The 19,588-nt window shown below is 39.2% G+C and overlaps 1 protein-coding gene across 2 annotated transcripts; it reads left to right on the top strand.

Annotated features, from left to right (window-relative positions):
* The first annotated feature begins 3,975 nt into the window (after window positions 1–3,975).
* Window positions 3,976–17,846, top strand: stk33 (serine/threonine kinase 33). 2 transcript variants are annotated; one of them, XM_035629493.2, is made up of 14 exons: window positions 3,976–4,119; window positions 9,405–9,521; window positions 10,062–10,175; window positions 10,266–10,370; window positions 10,530–10,668; window positions 11,890–11,972; window positions 12,620–12,707; window positions 13,340–13,415; window positions 13,521–13,633; window positions 13,746–13,831; window positions 13,918–13,990; window positions 14,533–14,690; window positions 15,299–15,469; window positions 15,712–17,846. In XM_035629493.2, exons 2-14 carry the CDS (start codon window positions 9,435–9,437, stop codon window positions 15,850–15,852), a joined length of 1,434 nt encoding a protein of 477 aa, XP_035485386.1. In that variant the 5' UTR covers window positions 3,976–4,119; window positions 9,405–9,434; the 3' UTR covers window positions 15,853–17,846. The 2 variants fall into 2 exon arrangements, with proteins under 2 accessions (XP_035485386.1, XP_047187664.1); XM_047331708.1 differs by lacking the exon at window positions 3,976–4,119 and having other exon boundaries at window positions 9,173–9,521.
* The last annotated feature ends 1,742 nt before the right edge of the window (window positions 17,847–19,588 follow it).

Below are 19,588 nucleotides of genomic sequence, written 5' to 3'. Positions count from 1 at the left end.
AAGTGAACTGAACTAAAAGAGCTACATTATGACTGAGTTCAGTTCACATTTTACATGTTAACATGAGCTAAAAAAAGTCTTACAGCAGTGTTGACCATGGATAAAACATGATATTGTATTAAATTTCCCAAGTAACAAACAATATCCGCATCTACGACTGGATGTTTTCAAGAACTAAATGTCTGTATCATCTGCATTGTGTTGATAAAACCTTTTTTCCACCCACTTGGGAAATTTCTCTCTTTGGCTGAGAAGGTTTAGCATGTTTTCATTTCTCGCATGCGAGACCCTGACACTGTTTGAAGACTGACCAGATGTATCTCTCCTTTTGATTTGTCAAATTTGCATGGTAGAGAGGACACTGTGAACATAATTAAAGTGTGACATCATTGTGTGCTTCTTATAAATTGCCCATTATAGAATGATCTAAGCTTATGCTGAGCCAAATCCAATCCAGAGCACAGTATCATTAGAATTATGCAGCTCTAAACCACCACATTTAAGAGGACAAATGGAAATTGATAGATTTGATAGATTTAATTTCCAGTGAAAAAGATTTTGACATGATTGTTTCGCCTGAAGCTAAATGGAGGATTCCCCACGCTTGGCTGAGATGAAATTAAATGGCATTTCAGTGGCTCTGGCTTCACCTGTTATCAGGGAAAGAATAAGTTACACTCAGCCAGTAGCCTATGAAGCTTTTTCTTTTGCTTGTTTGTGGAAATTCAAGTTCCTTTTCTCTGCAAATTTAACTATGACAAACTATATGTTCATATTGAAAAAATTATCTTTTCATCAGGACACATATACACTTGTTAAAGTCTCTGCAAAATGCCAAATTTGAAATGTCTGGGTTTTATGTAATGTTATGAGTAGCCTGCATGTCCCTCCAATACTGTCTTCCAGTGCCAGTATATGGTATAAGCCAATAATATAGAGAGATATGTCATATGGCTTTGATGGATTTTCCAATATTTCTGTTGGCCTCACACTTATTACATTATGTCAAATATATGTGACTCAAAAGAACCTCCTTTGGAGTCTGTTTCGTAAGCATTTGAACTTCCCTGTATGGAGTTTTTGGAAAGTCATAATTTTGAAATGATTTGTATTGTCTGGAAACTGCAGAGATTTTTTTTTAAATGTAAAAATAAAATAAAAAATGTTTTAAGCAAATTAGAAAAAGGATAATAACATGCACATTTTTACCATCACTATCTTACTGACTCTGATGACTCTAATAGAATTACAGTTTACGGAGGGTATAACATTTCAAACCTTTTCACTTTTGGCCTAAATTAATTAGCTTGTTTGCCCCCTCAGAGAAATCATCCACCACAGTAATTATAGTAATCACTGTTCCATGTTTTGGCTAATCTGGCACCGTGTTCATTCTCTCTCTGTGACAAAGCTGTCTCCATGTATAAGTCTTCTCATCAATTGATATTTGCTACATTTAAAAAAAATACATAGTTTGTTTGTTTTTTACCATAAAAGGAGTTCCATTGATGGGAGACAGTTAAACTTGGAAATAGCTGATCCATGTTCACAGGTGGTAATAATATGTTACATCTTTCCCTGTGACAACTTTCTTATTTTCTACTGTACCCAAAAAAATTATGTTACACTTTATGTTCAGGTTTGAAAGTACATACATATATATATATATATATATATATATATATATATATATATATATTACCCTGAAAACACACTTAAAAACCTTAAACCTTTAAAGGTTAATTCTGTGACTTTATGTTTACAGCAAGCGCACATGGTTTTCTTTACCACCAAGGTTTTTAATATTATTGGCCCAAAATTCCAATATCTCTGTGACTGCTGCAAACTGTGCTGTAGCTAATTTCAGCTCAGCTGTTTCTTTTGGGGAATATTTACCATCAGTTTTCAGTTTTCTGTAGCTTGGAGATATCGTATCCTATGAAGTGCATCATATTTAGAAATATTGCAGCTCTGCTCTGACTGCAGAAACTATGAAAAGTTTTTGCAGTCAGAGCAGCTGATAGACAACGCTCTCCATTTGATCCTCATGTCAACCTTTGCTGTGTCAGAGTGGAGGCAGCAGATGTATACCGGAAGAGCCTGTGAACTGGGCAGATGGATTTGTGGTGGTGTATGACATCAGTGACCAAATGTCCTTCCTCCACGCCAAAAGCATCCTGCGGCAGATCAGAGAGGCCCGAGAGGAGAGCTGTTAGGGGTGAGTGACCGTCGTCGGCTGGGAGTGAAGCCGAGCTGAGGGATTTGCTTTGATGAACTAATGAGTACCATTCCTGAGATGAATGTGTGAAGGTGTGTGTGTAGGCCTATCAGGGGGAGGATCAACGTGATATGCTGCGAGTTAAGGACTTCATTCCGACACGCTGTGCAGAGATGAGCAGAAGTCTCCCAGTATGAAGTACAGTTTCACTTTGTAGTCAGACAGAGCCAGTGTAAGCGCCACTGTGTTGATTAAAGGACTCATACTGTATCTTCTAGGACTGAAAAATCTGAGCTTCTCCAAGTTAATTAACTCAGTTGATCAGTTAAATGGTGTTTGATTGCTGTAAATTAACTTTGCTTGCTCATGTTAATTGAAATGTAATAAAATGTATAAATAAAAAATGTTTGCATCAAAGGATGAATACCACAGTTGAGGAGGATGGAATCTCTACCACTTTTCTTGAGTACCAAGTAAGTTGAACAACTTTTCCCTTATGACAATGATGTAAAACAGTTGGGGAGACCACTGTGAAGGACGTTAGCTTTTCTGTTCTACATTAATTGTCTGTATGTCATAGAAAGCATTTCCTGATGTCCATGATTTTTTCTATTGTTCTGCCTTTGATATCAAGTGAAGACCAACGACAAACACTCAATACTTACAATATAACTTGGATCTCTCACCAGTGTAGTCGTTTTGATAACAGGAGCAAACACAGTACACAAAGTATACAAAAAAAATACATCAATCATACTGAAGCACTGATTTAAAATTGATTTGTTGAATCTACTTTAATGTATTTCTTAGCTATGGTTTATTAAACAGTAATTAAAATAATAAGTTAGAGCTCCTTCATCTTCTGGTTCACTGGTTAACCCTATTGAACTCTCTTTGGCTTGATTCCAGGTTTCTTGGTGGGGAAAAAGCAAGTATGTGAGGTTGAGGGCCGATTGGCTGATTCAGTAGGACGGCTACCAATAGATATCCAATCTTTATTTGTCATGTAATTGAGAACCTTAGGGGTAAAAGGCGCAAGTTTTTCTTTTGGAGGAAGTTAGTGGTTACTGATTATGATGTACGTAACTAAACACAGTTTGACTGGATACCTTGAGCATTTTGTATCGATGAACAAATATGTACATAGACATGTTCCACTGAGCAAAATACTGGTTTTACTGAGACACAAACTTCAGTGACCTTCTTAAGGAAGTTAATCCAGAAAAAGTGTCAAGTTGAAATATTTTACTTAATTGAGTATTATTCCTCAATATGAAACACAGCCATTACCTTACCTTATCTTACCGAAAACAATGGAGATGATTGGAAAAATCAGGAGACTGATCCATAATGAAAATATTCATAAACCATATACAGTGTGGTATTTGTTGTTTTACTGAAGTAGGCAATTTAAATTGTTGAAGTTTGCTCCCATAGCTGCTTTAAACATAGGAATATGTTGAACCACTTGTTCTTAGCATTCCCTTTATTATATCATTTATCTTTCAAATCTATTATTTTATATGCAACATTTCTGTAGATTTAATTGATAAATCAGACAATAGTCGCCGGTAACATCTTCGTCCACTAGATGGAGACCAAGAACCAAGAATAATACAGGGTTGCCACTGAGGAAACAACTATTTCCCCCTTCAGCTAATACATATAAAAGGGGTTTTAGGGTCATTGCACAAGCTGGAAAGTGGGTTAAAGTCCTGTTGTGGTCAGTTTAATTCTAAAAACAGAGGTATAGTTTGACTTCACGTTGACACGCCCCCGTTCATCCGTTGGATGTTTGTCCCTCTTCGCTTCCCCTACTACTCACTCATCGGAAAAAAAAAAAAAGTTTTTTTGCGGCGCAGACACAAAACCTGCAGCATGAAACTGTTCTGTTCTAAAAGGTAAGAAACTTTTCTTGACCTTCTTCAACTGTAGTGGCGATATACATTCACATGGCTGTTGTTTTATATGAGACGTTTTCCAACCGGCCGGAAGGAACGTTTGTGCAACTGTATGTTTCGTTGCCATGACAACGTGTATCATGGCGAATGCTAGCTAAAAATGAATGAATTTAATGTTTTAATACGAGTAGTTTGGCTTTCGATTGACGTTAAAATGTGGAGTAACAGCTTACCACGCATGTCTCTGTATTTAAAGTGTGTGAAACTTATATAAAAAAATAAATACATAAGACGTTAATTATCTCTACGATTGTTAGCTTATGTGGTTCAGGAAGTAGTTCATATTAACCGCAAGATAATTAACTGAAGAAATATCAGGAATAATACAGACCACAAAAATCCATCCAACCTAATTAGTGTAAGTTTCTGCAACCGAGCACAGCACGAGCAGGAGATTTCTGCATGTGTCCACCAGCTGATTGAAACAAATATGTAATTCCTAAATGTTTGTGTCATAATTGGTAATATTTTAAAATATGCCCTGGTCATAAGTGTTAGGATTGTCCAACTAGTTTCAAAATCATCTTGGCAGATGGACAATGAATGATTTGTAACTGCAGGTGTGGACATGTGTGCATCCTGATATGAATGTGCTGACTTCTCTTGTCTCTTGTCTCTTGATTTTTTCTTGTTTCTGCTACGGCCCACTTTTTAAATATTTTTATAGATGTTTGCCCTCCTAGCTTCCCAAAGCTTAGCCCAGCAAGGGCAGAGATTAGCTTTAACCAGGATTAAACCAATGAGAAAATTTGAATTCGTCGGCCCTTATCTCAGAGCAACATGTGGAGTGCTCTGAGCAAATAGCGGAATTTGATCTTTCTTTCTTTTTTTTGCTTCCTTTTGGCAAAGCATGTTTTCTTTGCTAGACACTTATCAAACATGACCATTGGAGACAGGAGGAATTCTTGGAGGGGCCTATTTGATGATTTGTTTACAGGGACACTACTTGCATTTCTTGTTTGCTGCGTGTTGGAATAAGGAACTTAAAGCACCTCCTGTCGGGCGTTTTCACTGCCCTGTGGTATGTGTGTTTTGTGCTTTAATGACTTAATGACATTTAGACCACAAGCTTTGATAATCTCCCCGCATAACATCAGGGTTCACCCCATAACTTAGCGAAGTAGACGGGCTCTGTATTTGCATTCTAAACATGCAATTTCTTGCCTCATCAGGTAATGTAATTCCACGCTTCATTAGGACTGTGAAGTTTATCATTTGTCATCAAAGCCGAGCTGTCAATAAATGATTAAGTTTCAGACGAGGAAAATGTAATATTTGGGCTCAAGCAAAACGGATAGCAGTGTACGTTTTAATTGCAGTTAGTGAGATTTTGTTTTTATTTGATTTTCAGGCTGTATTTTAGCAGCTGCTTGTTACGGCTAGAGGCACTTTCATTAGAGAGTCTATCTAGGCCATTAAAGAAAGCAAACTTCTCAAGAAAATGGATTGAAATGTGTAATAGCTTGATGGTCTGGTTGAAAGTGAAACGATTTCTGAGCATATGGTATTTCTTTTTGGGATACACCACTGCTGTTGCTGTTGTTGTTCTACAGGCAAAACAAAACTTATAGCTCTGGGGTTGCAGATAGCTATTATTTCAATCACTGATTAACCTATAAATTATTTTCTACAATTCACCGTTTTGGTCAATTAAATATCAGAAAATAAGGATAAATGCTTTTATTTCTGACTGCCCAAGGTTATACATTAAATATCTTGTTTGGTCAGAACAACTGTCCACAAATAAACAATGTTTAATTTACAAGTATATAAACAGAGAAAGGCAGAAATATATATATAAATATAGAAATTTGATATTAAAAAATATCTGCTGTTTTTTCCATCTGATAGGACAGAAACAATAAATGACTGTTCACTTCACGTTAATGATCACATGACCAGTCAGTTGAATTTGTTGTCATTACAACATTGGAAATGCCTCTGTTCACAGTGTAACCAGCATTGCACATAGACAGTCTTCCTTCTGTTCATTGACAGACATCATCATATCACTGTAAATGACAATCACAGTATAACTGCGTCGGCAACGAAAGGTGGATATTTAAGAAGCTGCCGCAAACTTGCAGATTCAGAGTAACTACTGTAGATGCAGAAATGGTTGTCCTTGTTTTTTGTCAGTTGAATGACAAATTGAATCACTGTTTCTGCCCTATGTCATATTTGTGTTGTTCATCACTCAGGTGTACTTCTGGTAGATCAGCAGCAGTGGCATACACTAGTAAAAAAACATGCCATAAACCATACCATAAACCAAAGTGTTTATCCTGTTCAACAGTTTTATGTTGTTGGATGTAAGAACTCTAGGGGCTAGTAAGAGTCGTATTGATATTAAGGGTGGGAACAAGAGTAACATTTAGTTAATGAAAGAGAAGCAGGTGTAAGGGAAGAGAAGTTACACAGGATCAGAGTCATTCTTTGTATGTCAGTGCTTTGTTTGTACCAAAATGACATTGATCTTGTTCTTCGTTCTGTGACAGAATCCACCACACTCGTCATTTGGTACTACATATTATTTATTCACTCAGTAGTGTAAAGAAACAGAAATTGCTGTCTGACAGAATGATGGAGAATTGAGGCAAGTATGGGCTTGACTTGTGATGAACCACTGACTCTAATTACTTCCTGCTGAAACTGGAGATGAGGCCAAGTCAGTGTGAAAGGTGGACATCAGGCTGCTGATGTTTGCTTATGCTTCAACATGTCTTTGTGTGAACAAATATAATGTTTTGTCATTGGCAATTTGTGCTGTCAATTACCATTTAGTCATTATTTGACCTAGTCAATGGTTAATGTTTATTCCTTGGCCAGTTCTCCATTTTTGCAGAGATGAAAAAGAGATCCAAAGGCCAATAAGTGAGTGAGGTTTTAAAATTTCACACGATGCAGAGAACAAAGAGCATAACAAATTACAAGCGTTGCTTTTTTTTGCAAGCAGCTATTGTGAATTTCAATTCTGTATTTTATAATGCTACATCTCCCTACAACGAGGATATCATGAGACGCGCTATTGTTTGAGTGATCTGCGACTTTTCCCGTGGGCCTGCGCATGTCCAGTGTATGTGAAATGGTATTTTCAGGCTTGTTCAGTAGAGCCCGACTGATAATTTTTGGGGGGGCCGATGTGAAGGATTTAGTGTCGCATATCACAACCGACTGAATACCCCTCACCTAACCTTCATCTTTCAAGCATGTAGGAAAAACAACGGTGGCCTTCGCGTAACGTAAAAGCTCTGATAGCTCTTTTTAGAGCAAGTGTTTGGTTTGTCTGTTCTGGAAGGAACGTTTTATATTAATATGACTTATATATAAAATAATTCTGCCAATAGAGCCAACTAAATCCAACACACTGGTCCTTTAAAGCAATTCAAGATCTGCGTTTTTTAGCAACCCATTTTGAGGTCGGGCCTCTCACTTGACCCTTATATCCCATTTCCTTCGCCTCTGGGATCTAGACCTCGACACATGAGGTGCACAGGACCCTCCTCCTCTAGTTACTTCGAGTCGACAGTGATACACTCATCACATGCCTCTGTCTTCCACAAATGAGCTGTGATTGAGGTGATTGAAATTTCCAGAGGCTGTCACAATCGTTTTGAATGGAAAATAGACAGGAGATAATGGGAGAGACAGGCCTGTTATGAGAGCCCTGTCAGGGCTAAAATAATGTATCAGAGTGAAGAGGTTAAAGACACCGCTTCCTTGTTAATAATTAATTGCTGTGTGTGTGGTGGATCCACTTCATTGCTCCCAGTCATCACTTGATAATTGCTTTACATTTAATTTGGCGTTAGAGACTGTTTTTCAAACTGGGTAAATTTATGCTTAAAGTTAATATGGACTCAGTCAGACACGGCGGTTTGGTCATAAACCAGTGAAAGAAAAAAAGTGATACTTTTCAGATTCAGTGATTCTGTACATTACTTCTTATCGTGTAGATTTAACCATTTTTAGATAACTTAAAAAATATCTTCAACACTAGTTGAATAACCTCCAATTAAAGATGTTTTGCCATTTTAATGTCTTAATGCTTTTTTGAAACAAGTAGTGGTGATTGTTTCTTTGATCATTGCAGATGTATTACCTTTTGATTTCAGGACTCTGTCTTAAGCCAAGAATTGCAGTGGCGATGGTGTGAGGCCACCTACTGAGTAACCAGAAATCTGGCATCGGTTGGGCTCTAATGATTTGGCATCATATTAACTGGTTTATGAAAGAATGAGAAAACATACAGTAGAACTGCCACTTGTCTTGGTAAACTGGGAAATGTTTGGCCAGGTGGTCTTTTTTTAAAGTTCAGCACAAGCTTTTAATCGGTAATTAGTGTAACTAGTTTAAATGATGGCCATTTGTATGGCAACACAACAAGATTCACAAACACATGTGGGTCTGTATTAAACACTAGATTTGAGGAAATCCCTCTGATATGCACCTATTGTTTGTCCACTCTGAGTTTGTTTTGTCATGGACGGCCCTAATATGCAGTAGTAGAGCAGCTGGTGGATAATTTCACTGAGGAGGCAGCCTGGAGGCACAGATTTTGTAAGTAAAATCGAGCTGCCGAGTCTGCTAACCATTCCACTTTGCGAGTATGTATCCATTTTGAAGCAGCATGATCGGCCGTTTTCTGAAATATATTTAGTTACAATTTTTTACTTGCGGTTTGCAGTCTTGTCTCACCATTGTTGGTGTTTCTCTTCACTATCTTAAATGTTAGCAGGCTACACATGTAGCTAGCAGCTACAGCAGGGCGGAGCTATCAACGGCTCTGTGATTGGTCGAAAAATCAGACTCGGCCAGCCTCACTTTAAGTTTTTTTTTAACTTAATGTTAGAGATGCAGAATTATACCTGACAACAGCAATGGACTTAATTCTGATTGGGTTTTTATTTTCTTCCCACAGTTTCAAGCCTCCTTTGATCATGAAATATCCATGCCTTTGATGGCTGGATTGATCTCACATAGTGACGTTAGCGCGGACAGGAGTCGAGGCGACAACCGGCAATAACCTGAATGAAATTGCACAATATTTATGCAGTTAATACACACAGAATCTCAAACTGAGTGGTGTTTCATTGTCATCAGATATAACTTCCTGAGGAGGCGCCTCCTCCCTCGCCTCCCCTGACGAGCCGCGACTGCTAATATGTCATGGCTTGATGGGGAATGTCAGAGCTATAGTAACCACCCTCTCCTTCCATCTCTAGATGACAGAGGCAGATGTGTGAGGAATAGACATGGACATGGTGTACCTGCGGACCAGCAGATACACACTGGAGAGGGATGTGCCCATAGTACGCCTTGAGAAAAATGCTGAACTCAGGGTATGGAGAGCTTCTATACATGATTCTACTACAGTCCTGTGCTGTGCACTGGGGTCAACAGTGAAGTCACACATACTCACTGACCTCTGCAGGGCTTTATCCGCACCAGGAGAGGATCAGACTTCACGATGCCGCTGTATAGCCCCGCCCTCCCCTTCACTGGGGAATTTGACTGCTCCCTTTGCAAAATCCGAAGCAGCCACTGCTCAGCCTTGCATGCACACAGATAATGATCAAGTTAATTAGACCTGAGATTGAACGAACTGCAGCAGCAACTTAATCATTTGTAACTTGATTAGAAAAATACTATATTCTGCAGCTCCGGGGACCACACAAATTTCAGTTTTTTCAGGGAGCTTGAAATTGTACTTGTAGATTGCAGGTCTTGAGCTAAAACATATTGTTTTTTGTAAAGCAAAACCCTGAAATTATCCTAAAGTCCTAAACACAAGCTCACGGAAAATCCTCTACTGTCTCTAGCTGACAGGAGCAGGTGTAGATTCCAAATGTACTAATGTTTCCCCATGTATATCCCCATAGGAAATTTATGAATTTGGAAGGAAATTGGGTCAAGGTAGCTTCGGAGTTGTTTATGAGGCCACCCACATTGAGACACAGACAAACTGGGCTATTAAGGAGGTTTGCAAACCAGCGGTGAGTACATTTTTTTGGTGTGATAAAATGTTGCATGATTAAATAACCATGACCATAAATGTGTTGAAACACCATGAGCTGTCACTTCAGGCAGGAAGTTCAAAAGTCAAGATGCTGGGGCACGAAATAAACATCCTCAAACAAGTGAATCATGCCCACATCATACATCTAAAGGAAGTCTACGACACGCCGAGGGTGAGCATCGCTGTCCTTTAGGTCACAAATTCAAGAGTGGTTTCCAAGTAATGCATGTGACGTACCATAGTCTCCTATTGCCATGTGTGTCGGCATTAACATTTCTGTTAAACACACACTGACTGTATGGTGAGATGCATTTTGTCTGCCTGTTTCTAGACGACGTATTTGGTTACTGAGCTGTGCGCTGGAGGTGAACTGAAGCAGCTGTTGCTGCGGAAAAAGTTCTTTACAGAGGACGAGACGAGGCATATCATCTCTACCTTGGCTGATGCTGTTGTCTACCTTCACAAAAGAGGTAATGCTATTCTACAGTTTGACATTTTGAGAAATGGGAGAGGAAATTTTCAACAACGAACATCAGCAAAAAAAGTAGTAAACAAGTAAACAATAATTTAAGCAATATAAACATAAAAGTATATATAATGTAAACAAAGTATGCACAGTGTAACCAGGATTGCACATACAAGATATTGAAATTGCACAGACAGAAAATGAGAATTGCTCAGTTAATATCTAGCTTAAAATATTGTTGCTGCTGTGATGTAGATGTGTACATGTGAGGGATTCACTACAACCTGAAAAAAGTGATAAATGTGACAGTGTGTTACAGGTGTAACACCTGATAATTACTGAAACATAATGCACCAAAAATTATGTAATATTTGGAAATATGAAATGCAAAACTTATACATAATAAGGACCTTTATGAATATGAAATTAAGAGTTAAAAATTAAAAAAAAAAAAATTCCCAAGTGTTTGTTTTAAGCACACCAGTTGGTCTAACTCACCTTTCACACACCATCAACACTTTTGCATTATATAACTGGTTGCTTCAACTAGTTCAGTGAAAAGGACTGCCCAGGGCAACTTATATTTTTCATCCTGCCTTCTCTCTCGCCATCAGGATTTGTTTACAATGCCTTTCATCCTGCTCTACTGTATAAGCAAAGTACTGGTGACTGACAGAAACACCTTCATTTTCAGAAGATTTTGGATGCCATATCTTAAATCAGGGGACATTGGGATTTGTAAATCACCCATGGGGACATTTGACCTTTTAGTCTCTGATGTTAACTATTTAAAAGCAGTGGGTTGCCACAGTGCAGTACCTGGAACTCCTGTTATGAGAGGGGTGCCTTACTCAAGTGCAATGAATTGGCTTTGGGGTGGAAACAAAGCAGATCTTATATGACGAGAACATATAAACAACCAGTTTTAAAATCAAAAAATCAATTTCTTCTAAGCCTACTTTTGGTCTCCATCAACTTCTGAAAGAAATATATATGGCTTCTTAGCCATAACAACTGAGTAGTTGTGTGATATTTCTCAGTCATTTCAATACTATGTGCAACCTCGTTTCATTCCTTCAATTATTTGTTAAAATGAGATGTTAAAAAATTTGGTGTGAATAGTGATTACGACAACTCTTCATGGAAACATAAATGTCACCCATGGCAAAACTGAATTCAAACCCATGATGACTGTGTAAAAAGTTTTTCTCCTCACGCCTCACAGACATTGTGCACCGCGACTTGAAACTTGAGAACATTCTTGTGAAATCTCCTAATGAGGGTGATAATGACAGGATTCATATCAAGGTAAGATGGTGCCGCAGACTGAAACTTTACATCACTCTGCTTCTTATCCATTCTCCGCTTACAAGCCTGTGATGGCCATTCTTTCCTCCAATCTCCTCTATATTTAGTAAAGGCTTTAAATACGACCTCATTATGACAGACTCCCCCTGGTTTTCTTTTATAGTCCACCTTTACAGAGATCCAACTGTATCCTTAAACAAATTACCGGCTGAGCACAGCATGTGTTGTGCATTGACAACCAGCCAGCCAAAGCAGACACCTGGTGTGTGAGCTAAAACAAGGCTAGACCACAGCATAAACGTCTTGCTGTGTTTTTCTCTTTGTCTCTCACACATACAGAAACACTCACATACTGTACATGTTGTTAGAGATTGTTGCCATGGCACACCATAAATCCCTTTCCTTTCACAGTAGTTCATACTCAATTCTGGATGTTTGTCTTTTTGCTTTTGCAATAATGTGATACCCCTTTGCAAATATGTGAACCTGTGCGGCTTTAACAGCTGTTCATGTTAATTCATCGAGGATCGTTGTTTGTTGTTTTCTTGACAAAAGTGCCTGAAACAGAATTTAATGTGCCGTCTGTCTGCACATCTCAATCATGTTTATTTGAATAACCTTTTTCTTAAGTGCTTTTCTATACCTAGGTGACAGACTTTGGATTATCGGTGCAGACAGGCGGTGTAGGGATTGAGAACATTATGACGGAGGCCTGTGGGACTCTTATCTATATGGGTATGACATCTGTATCTCCTACAGCATGCAAGAAGCCAACACGTGACCACAGGGATAGAGCTCTAAGTTTGAATGAGTCATGTACCAGCAAGCTTGTCATCTGCCTCAGTATCATTCTACCACGGGGGTTTACCATAGTGACACTTTTGAAATCCTACACATAGTGGTTTTAATTTTGTAAGGAGTGTCATTCTGTTTTTTTAAATGTGGAATGTATAAGGTTTGTTTCATATCTATTCTTTTTACTATTCATATTATTATTATGTAAATGTTTTGAGTGGGTCCTCATCTTCTCCTCCTCCATGGACATGCATTACCATGCTGTCTATCAAAGCACTCCTGTCACTGTGTGTGTGTGTGTGTGTGTGTGTGTGTGTGTGTGTGTGTGTGTGTGTGTGTGTGTGTGTGTGTGTGTGTGTGTGTGTGTGTGTGTGTGTGTGTGTGCGTGCGTGCGTGCGTGCGTTTGGCGTGCGTGCGTGCGTGTGCGTGCACCCTTGTGAATTTCAAACATGATGCAAACAACACGCAGCATCAGGAGTCAGTAGTTTACCACTAGTTTAAAATAGCAGTTTTAAGTCTAAAGATTTCCAAAGACAGAATGCTCTACATTTGTGTGTGCATGTTGATTTCAGCTCCTGAAATGATGAGCGGCCGTGGTTACAGCCATTGGTGTGATATGTGGAGCATAGGAGTCGTCATGTATATGTTGTAAGTAGACACATACTATAAATGAATATATATACAAGTAGCATGCACACAGTGTTGCAGAGTGCATAGAAGGTGTGTCTGAGCTGTGTTGTGTCCCTGTGCTAGGCTGTGTGGGGAGCCTCCGTTTTTGTCAAAGACAAAGACAAACTTACTCGAGGAAATTATAAACAAAGATGTCACATTTACTCAATCCATCTGGGCCACAGTCAGTGATGCAGGTGACACTTAAATAAATGTATTCATGGAAAAAAAAGCAAATTTGGTTTGTTATGTGGACTGTTCTGGTTGTTACTAACAAACTCACCGACTGGTTTGAATCTGTCCCAACAGCGAAAAATATACTGACTTGCCTCCTGCGGGTTGACCCTGCCTACCGCATGTCTGCTAATCAGCTACTAGAAAACCCATGGATTACAGTAAGGCACTAATTCTTCCTGCGGCATTCTTCAACTTTGCCAAACCAGTCACACGAGGAGCTCTTACAAGGTGCTTTGTTCAACAGGGTGACACTAATGTGCCTGCTATACCGTCCAACGTGCTGGATATGATGCGCAACCAACTGGAAGAGGAGGAGAGTAAGGCAATGATGAAGATTTATCATGAATTGATGATTTGAATAAACAAGCTGTGCAAGTGATAATATATGGCACGACAAGGTGTTCTCATGTCTGAGAATAATGGATGAAGAGGAGGCAAAAAAATTGTTTTTTTCCTCCAGTTAAACTCATGGTTGTTAAACTCATGTTTGGTTTAATTTAAGCAGTCGTGGAAACGTAGATAAAGCATTGGTGTTGTTGCTATAATTAGCTGCAGATGAATATATTTGTGTGTGCTGGAAGACTAAATACTGTTTGAGATAAAATATAATCTATATTTTCAATAGAAACCAACCAGCCAATCAGAAACATTTTCTATCACCAGGAATGACTGCAGTACACAGTTGTATATACCAAATATGACCAAATAGCTAGTTGTAACATGTAAATATAAGGCATTCATATAAATATAAAGCATTATCATACTGTAAAGAGTACTGAGGCAGAGAACGATGAAGAGAGATTAACTGAAGCCGTCTGAGTGATTCGATGTTGATGTTATTTAAAATGATCCACCCTAGGAGGACGGACGCTGGAGGACTTGTCCCTCACCTCCACTGAGGACACAATTGACGTCCTCCCTCCGGTCCCCGGGCCAACATGTGTAGAAATGGACAGTTACTGCAGTAGCTTTGGGAGAGACAACAGCTTCTACACACCCGCCACATCCACCAAGCAGGTACTCTCTATCTGTTTAGCTCAGATTTACCACATTTTGACCTCAACCTGCTTATGTCTTTTCTTATTCAATGCTCTAAATTTGCCCCAATAATTTAATAGATGTCTTGTCTCTAATTATGTGTATAATTTCTGGACATGGTAAATGTTCTCTCCAGTACATCTGTTTATAATCACCTTCCATGTGTCGTAATTCTGTTGGTTTGAAGTTGGACTATCCAATTATACAAAGTATAACACCCCTTAAAACGGCAAAGCAGTTTTTTAAATGGTGAGGGTTTTGTTTTCGTCATCAACGTACTAGGCAGGCAATACCAGTGGATCTGATTAAACTATGATACCTTAATCATATCACCTACATCATATTCTAAGAAAAAACATAGAAGGATGTAAGGTTGGTTAAAGCCGGACCAATAAGATTCAAAATCTTATAGAAAACATAACATGCCTCATAAGCCACTGAATGGTTATGTTTTTAAAACACTCAAGACTCTACAGAGCTGCACATGGTTTTACATTGCAGTGGGCAGTTGTGACAAATATTCATAAAACCATATTTACCAGTTTCTGAGTTGTAAATATCATTGAATATTCACATTACAACTGCAGATCCCATTGGTGAAGAAACTAAACGTCATGGAATCCAAATCTCTCATGTTCGTCTTTGGGTTTCTCTTGTATCTTGGTATAAAGACTAAAGACAACGGAGGCAGACTCCAGCAGGACAAGTACAAAAATGGCTCTGAAACCTGGCGACCATCTCGACCCACCACCACAAAGGTTTGTTAAACTTTCCTCAACTTCAAAAAAGTTTAAGCTTCAAATATCTACAGCCAAACATTTTGGATTTTGAACAAACTTACTTATCAAACTGCTTTTGTGCCGTCACACTGCTCTTTCTATTCAATCACCACTAGATGGTGCCAGATTTTGTTACTACAGAAGAGGGTGATAAAGTTACATTTTTTCTTACATGAATGTGATAGGTCATGTAAGATGAATATGATTTTTTATCACTGCAGTCTCGTGCCAGTGAGAATACCACACAGCCGAGTGCAAATCAGCGCAGGCCTCAGGACAAGAAGGACGTCAGCACAGGACACAAATCAGCCTCTGACGACCAGAGACCCTCTACCTCCGGTAAAAGTAGGACCGAGCATTGAAAACCTCCTCCTTATACCAATTCAGAGTAAAACTGGAAATTAGGACGCTTTGGACGAAAGCGTCAGCTAAATGAATGTAATGTAATGAGAAGAAAAACAATGAGCCACATCATGCGTGAGAAAAGGACTGAGAGTGAACATACAAGTGGGAGAGCAAAAGAGAGTGAGTGAGTGAGTGAGACACCATTTCATGTAATTCTGGTTATTTGATGTAATCCTGTGATGTATCAGCGGAGTGAATGTAACTACTGTGAACGGTGAAGACTTTATGGTTGATGAGCTAAGCAGCAAAACAGTGCAAGACGTTCAAAACCACGTAGCCGAGTGTGGAGCCTCAGCAGTGCCTCGTGCCAAAGGAAAGGGAACCTGGTCTGAGGTGTTAAACTACTGCACACCGTCACAAAGCCAACTATTTGAGAATGCCAAGCAACCCAAATATAGACAGACACTTTTTCCAAGTGGCCACAAAAACAGATTAAATGAGCTTCTAATTGAACGCTTTTATTATAGAGCAGCTACCTAGAGTAAGTCACCCAGGAGATTTGAGCACGGCACAGCTCACTCTTTAATAAATCTGTTAGTAAGTCATTTACTTAGTTCTAGCATCATTATTAATGTTCTCTCTTTATTTATATACATGGTGATTGTACGCCTTCTCCATATAGAAAGTAGTAGTCACTTAAAAAAGAGTGAATGTTAATTTACTGCTCTGAGAAAAGTAATCATTGGCTCTGGGCCCACGGGGATGTATTAATATGGTCAGAATATCCAAACGTACAAATCGATTCCTCGACAAATGTGTGATTACAACTTGAAGCAGTCAAATCACAATTTTTTTTGTAAAGAAAGTTATAAAATGTGCCAAAAATCATAAAAACAGAATTGTTTGCTAATTTATATTGAAAAAAAACACACAAAATCTTTTGTGTTGTTATATGATTACTAATAAATTGCAGAGAACAGTCAAAAAGAGTACAGGGGATTGTACAGGATATTGTCTCACAACAACAAAGTACACAATTGGGATTTTCTTTCTTTCCTTTTTTCTGTTCTGACCTCTCAATTCCAAAAATGCCCTATATGCAGTGACTGCATCCACTCAGTGTCAAAACAGAAAAACTGTCACACAGGCTGGTTACGCTCCATCTGAATGCAGAGGATTGGGACTGGGGGCAGCCACGGGTCTAATCTCGTTTGGAGGCCATTGAAAGCAGTAGGAGCTACTTTGAGGGCACTGCCATTCAAACACAGGTTTTTTCCACTGCAAAGAGAATAATCCCCAGCATAGATTCAACATTAAAGTAGCCAAGCATAACACACAGAGGCTGAATTTCAAATTCACCCATTTGCATGCTTGAAGTGAATGAGTGCCAACAATGTATCCCTGTGCTCATAGACAGGCTCTGTGTTTTAGTGTGCGTGTGTAAATGTGCCGTGTGTTTTTACTGAAGCTATTTTCAAAATGTATATCTTTATTTCAAGAGTGTTAAAAGTGAGGACATGCAGGATGTTTACCCCCATCACATTCTGTCCGGGCGGATAACACTGACCTTGACTGATGGTCCTTAACCTCATGAATATATATGCATAACAGTTTTTTCATTGTCCTTTGTTGGATTTGTTTTAAAAACATTTCATGAGGATGAACAAATGACAAGTGAATTATCTTTGATTTAAGCTTCTTGCCAAAAAACATAAAATAAAATAAAAATACTGCGACATTATTGACGCACTGTTTGCCTTTGGTTTACTGGTATAAACAGCAGATGGAGCTGTAGTAAGTTGCTGCATTCATTTCCTGGAGTTAGTCTGACAGGAGAGTGCTCTCCTTAAAGCTTCCTACCTAGTTCTGTGCATGAGGATGTGTAATTAGAATTGATTGCTTGAGTCAGTGCCCATTAAAACGGTGATGTTCATGTAATCTGTCACTAATTAATGTGCTGAATGGTTATGTCTTGATGGTCTTTTCAAACAAAATAAATGTTTAAGACCTGCTTTTTTGGGGGGTTCGTCTTATTCATAAAATGTGATAATAATTTGAGGGGGAAAAACACACAGCGATGATTAAAAGAGTTTGTTAAACCTCTTTCCCCTTTAGATTCTCTTACTTGATTTGCAAGTCTTAAAATAACCTCAAGTATGGCTAATTTTTGTCAGAAGAGGAGATGGGATTTCAGCATATGGTCGTCATTGTCTTGTGCCAGACTTTTAATTAATTATGGGGAAACAAAAAAAAAAAAAATCTCCAAATTGATTTGTGCAAGCAGAATATGACCTACAGCAAAATATAGGCGAGCGTGTACACGCCTCAGGGTGGAACAAATTTAAAGAGAGTGAAACACATCAAGAAGAAATGTGGAAGAATCTGTTTTCTTCATATATGATGACAGTAGGTTCGGATGCTGTTAGAACTGTCAGTTCCTATTGCTGGAGGAAAAAGGAGACTGCAGTTTTACTTTTTACTGCTTTAGCCAAAAAAGAACAGAGAAAAGAGGTGGGAGGGGAGTGGGGGCATAACGACAGAGGCCGGTGGATAGGTTAGGGGCGTGAATTTGGGACAAAGCATGTAAGCAAAGGAAATTAGAAAATTCATCGGGATGGAACAAGGGATGTGGCCGCTGCACCCCCAAACCCCCCCCAAACCATCCCCCCTTTTCCCTCCAGCAGTGTTCATGACAGATGGAAGTAGGGGTGGGAGGGTGCAAAGGTGGGGTGCAGAGAGGCACTTGTGGCGAGAGTCGCGGGGCGTGTGAAGCGGGTGCACGCGGGCTAATGTCAAAAGAGGCAAGGATGCTTCCTGTCCCTCAGCCCCCCCTCTGCTCCATTCACCTTTATCCACTGAGGAGCGTGGAGGGGGCTGATAGGGGAGGGGAGGGGGTTGCATCTCAATAACCTTAATAGAGCTTCCTTTAATTAATCAGCTCATCTGCAGAAGCCCGATACCTGCAGCTGAACCCCCACGCCGATCTAACATTACCCCAAACGCAACATCATCACACTGCTGCTGTGACATTGTGGTAATGAGGTAACACCGCGACAATGTCATGGAAATGTTGCGGAGACGTTATCTGTGGGAGCTCATCACACATGCTGATGTTCCTGATCCCCTTCAGTGTTTGCATTGTGTGTGGAGATGCGCGTGTGCTCACGTATGCTGCTGCATCACGGCACAACTCCCACCCCCACAACATAACAGATACATATGGCCAAATGGCAGGAGGAAACCATGATGCCTCTATTTTCACAGAAGGGGCGGGGGGCGCTCACATCAAGTAAACATTCGAAACAGATGGCAATTTCAAAAGCAAGCCTCATCAATCTTTGTTGACCCTACCCCCCCTTTTAAAACTACTCTTATTTGGGATATTTGCAATTATAATACATAGTGTAAGCTCATTTGAATATCAAATTAATTACCGAACACACTGGAGTTAATAACTCTTTTATAAGTCCTTGTTAAAAGTGAAAAGTTCTTGACTACGGTTGGGTGGCGCGTTAATTTACAGTGATATCTAATCCCAAGTTACTCCACATAAAAGGCATTACTATACATATTTTAATGGGGAGGTGGTTGTTTTCATGGCAATTTTCTGCTAGAGTACATTTTTAATTTATTCATATTTAATTTATTGGTCTCTGCATGCCCGCTCAGTAAAACTAATCAGGACCATGTGTGGGCCTCTTAAAGCCACCTCTCTCTTTGGCAGGCAGGCAGACAGGGAGCCTCTGCATTAGG

Source organism: Scophthalmus maximus, chromosome 4, assembly GCF_022379125.1.
Source record: "Scophthalmus maximus strain ysfricsl-2021 chromosome 4, ASM2237912v1, whole genome shotgun sequence".
Lineage (NCBI taxonomy): Eukaryota > Metazoa > Chordata > Actinopteri > Pleuronectiformes > Scophthalmidae > Scophthalmus > Scophthalmus maximus.
The sequence above is the reverse complement of the archived record's forward strand: the minus strand, read 5'-3'. Positions and strand labels throughout refer to the sequence as shown.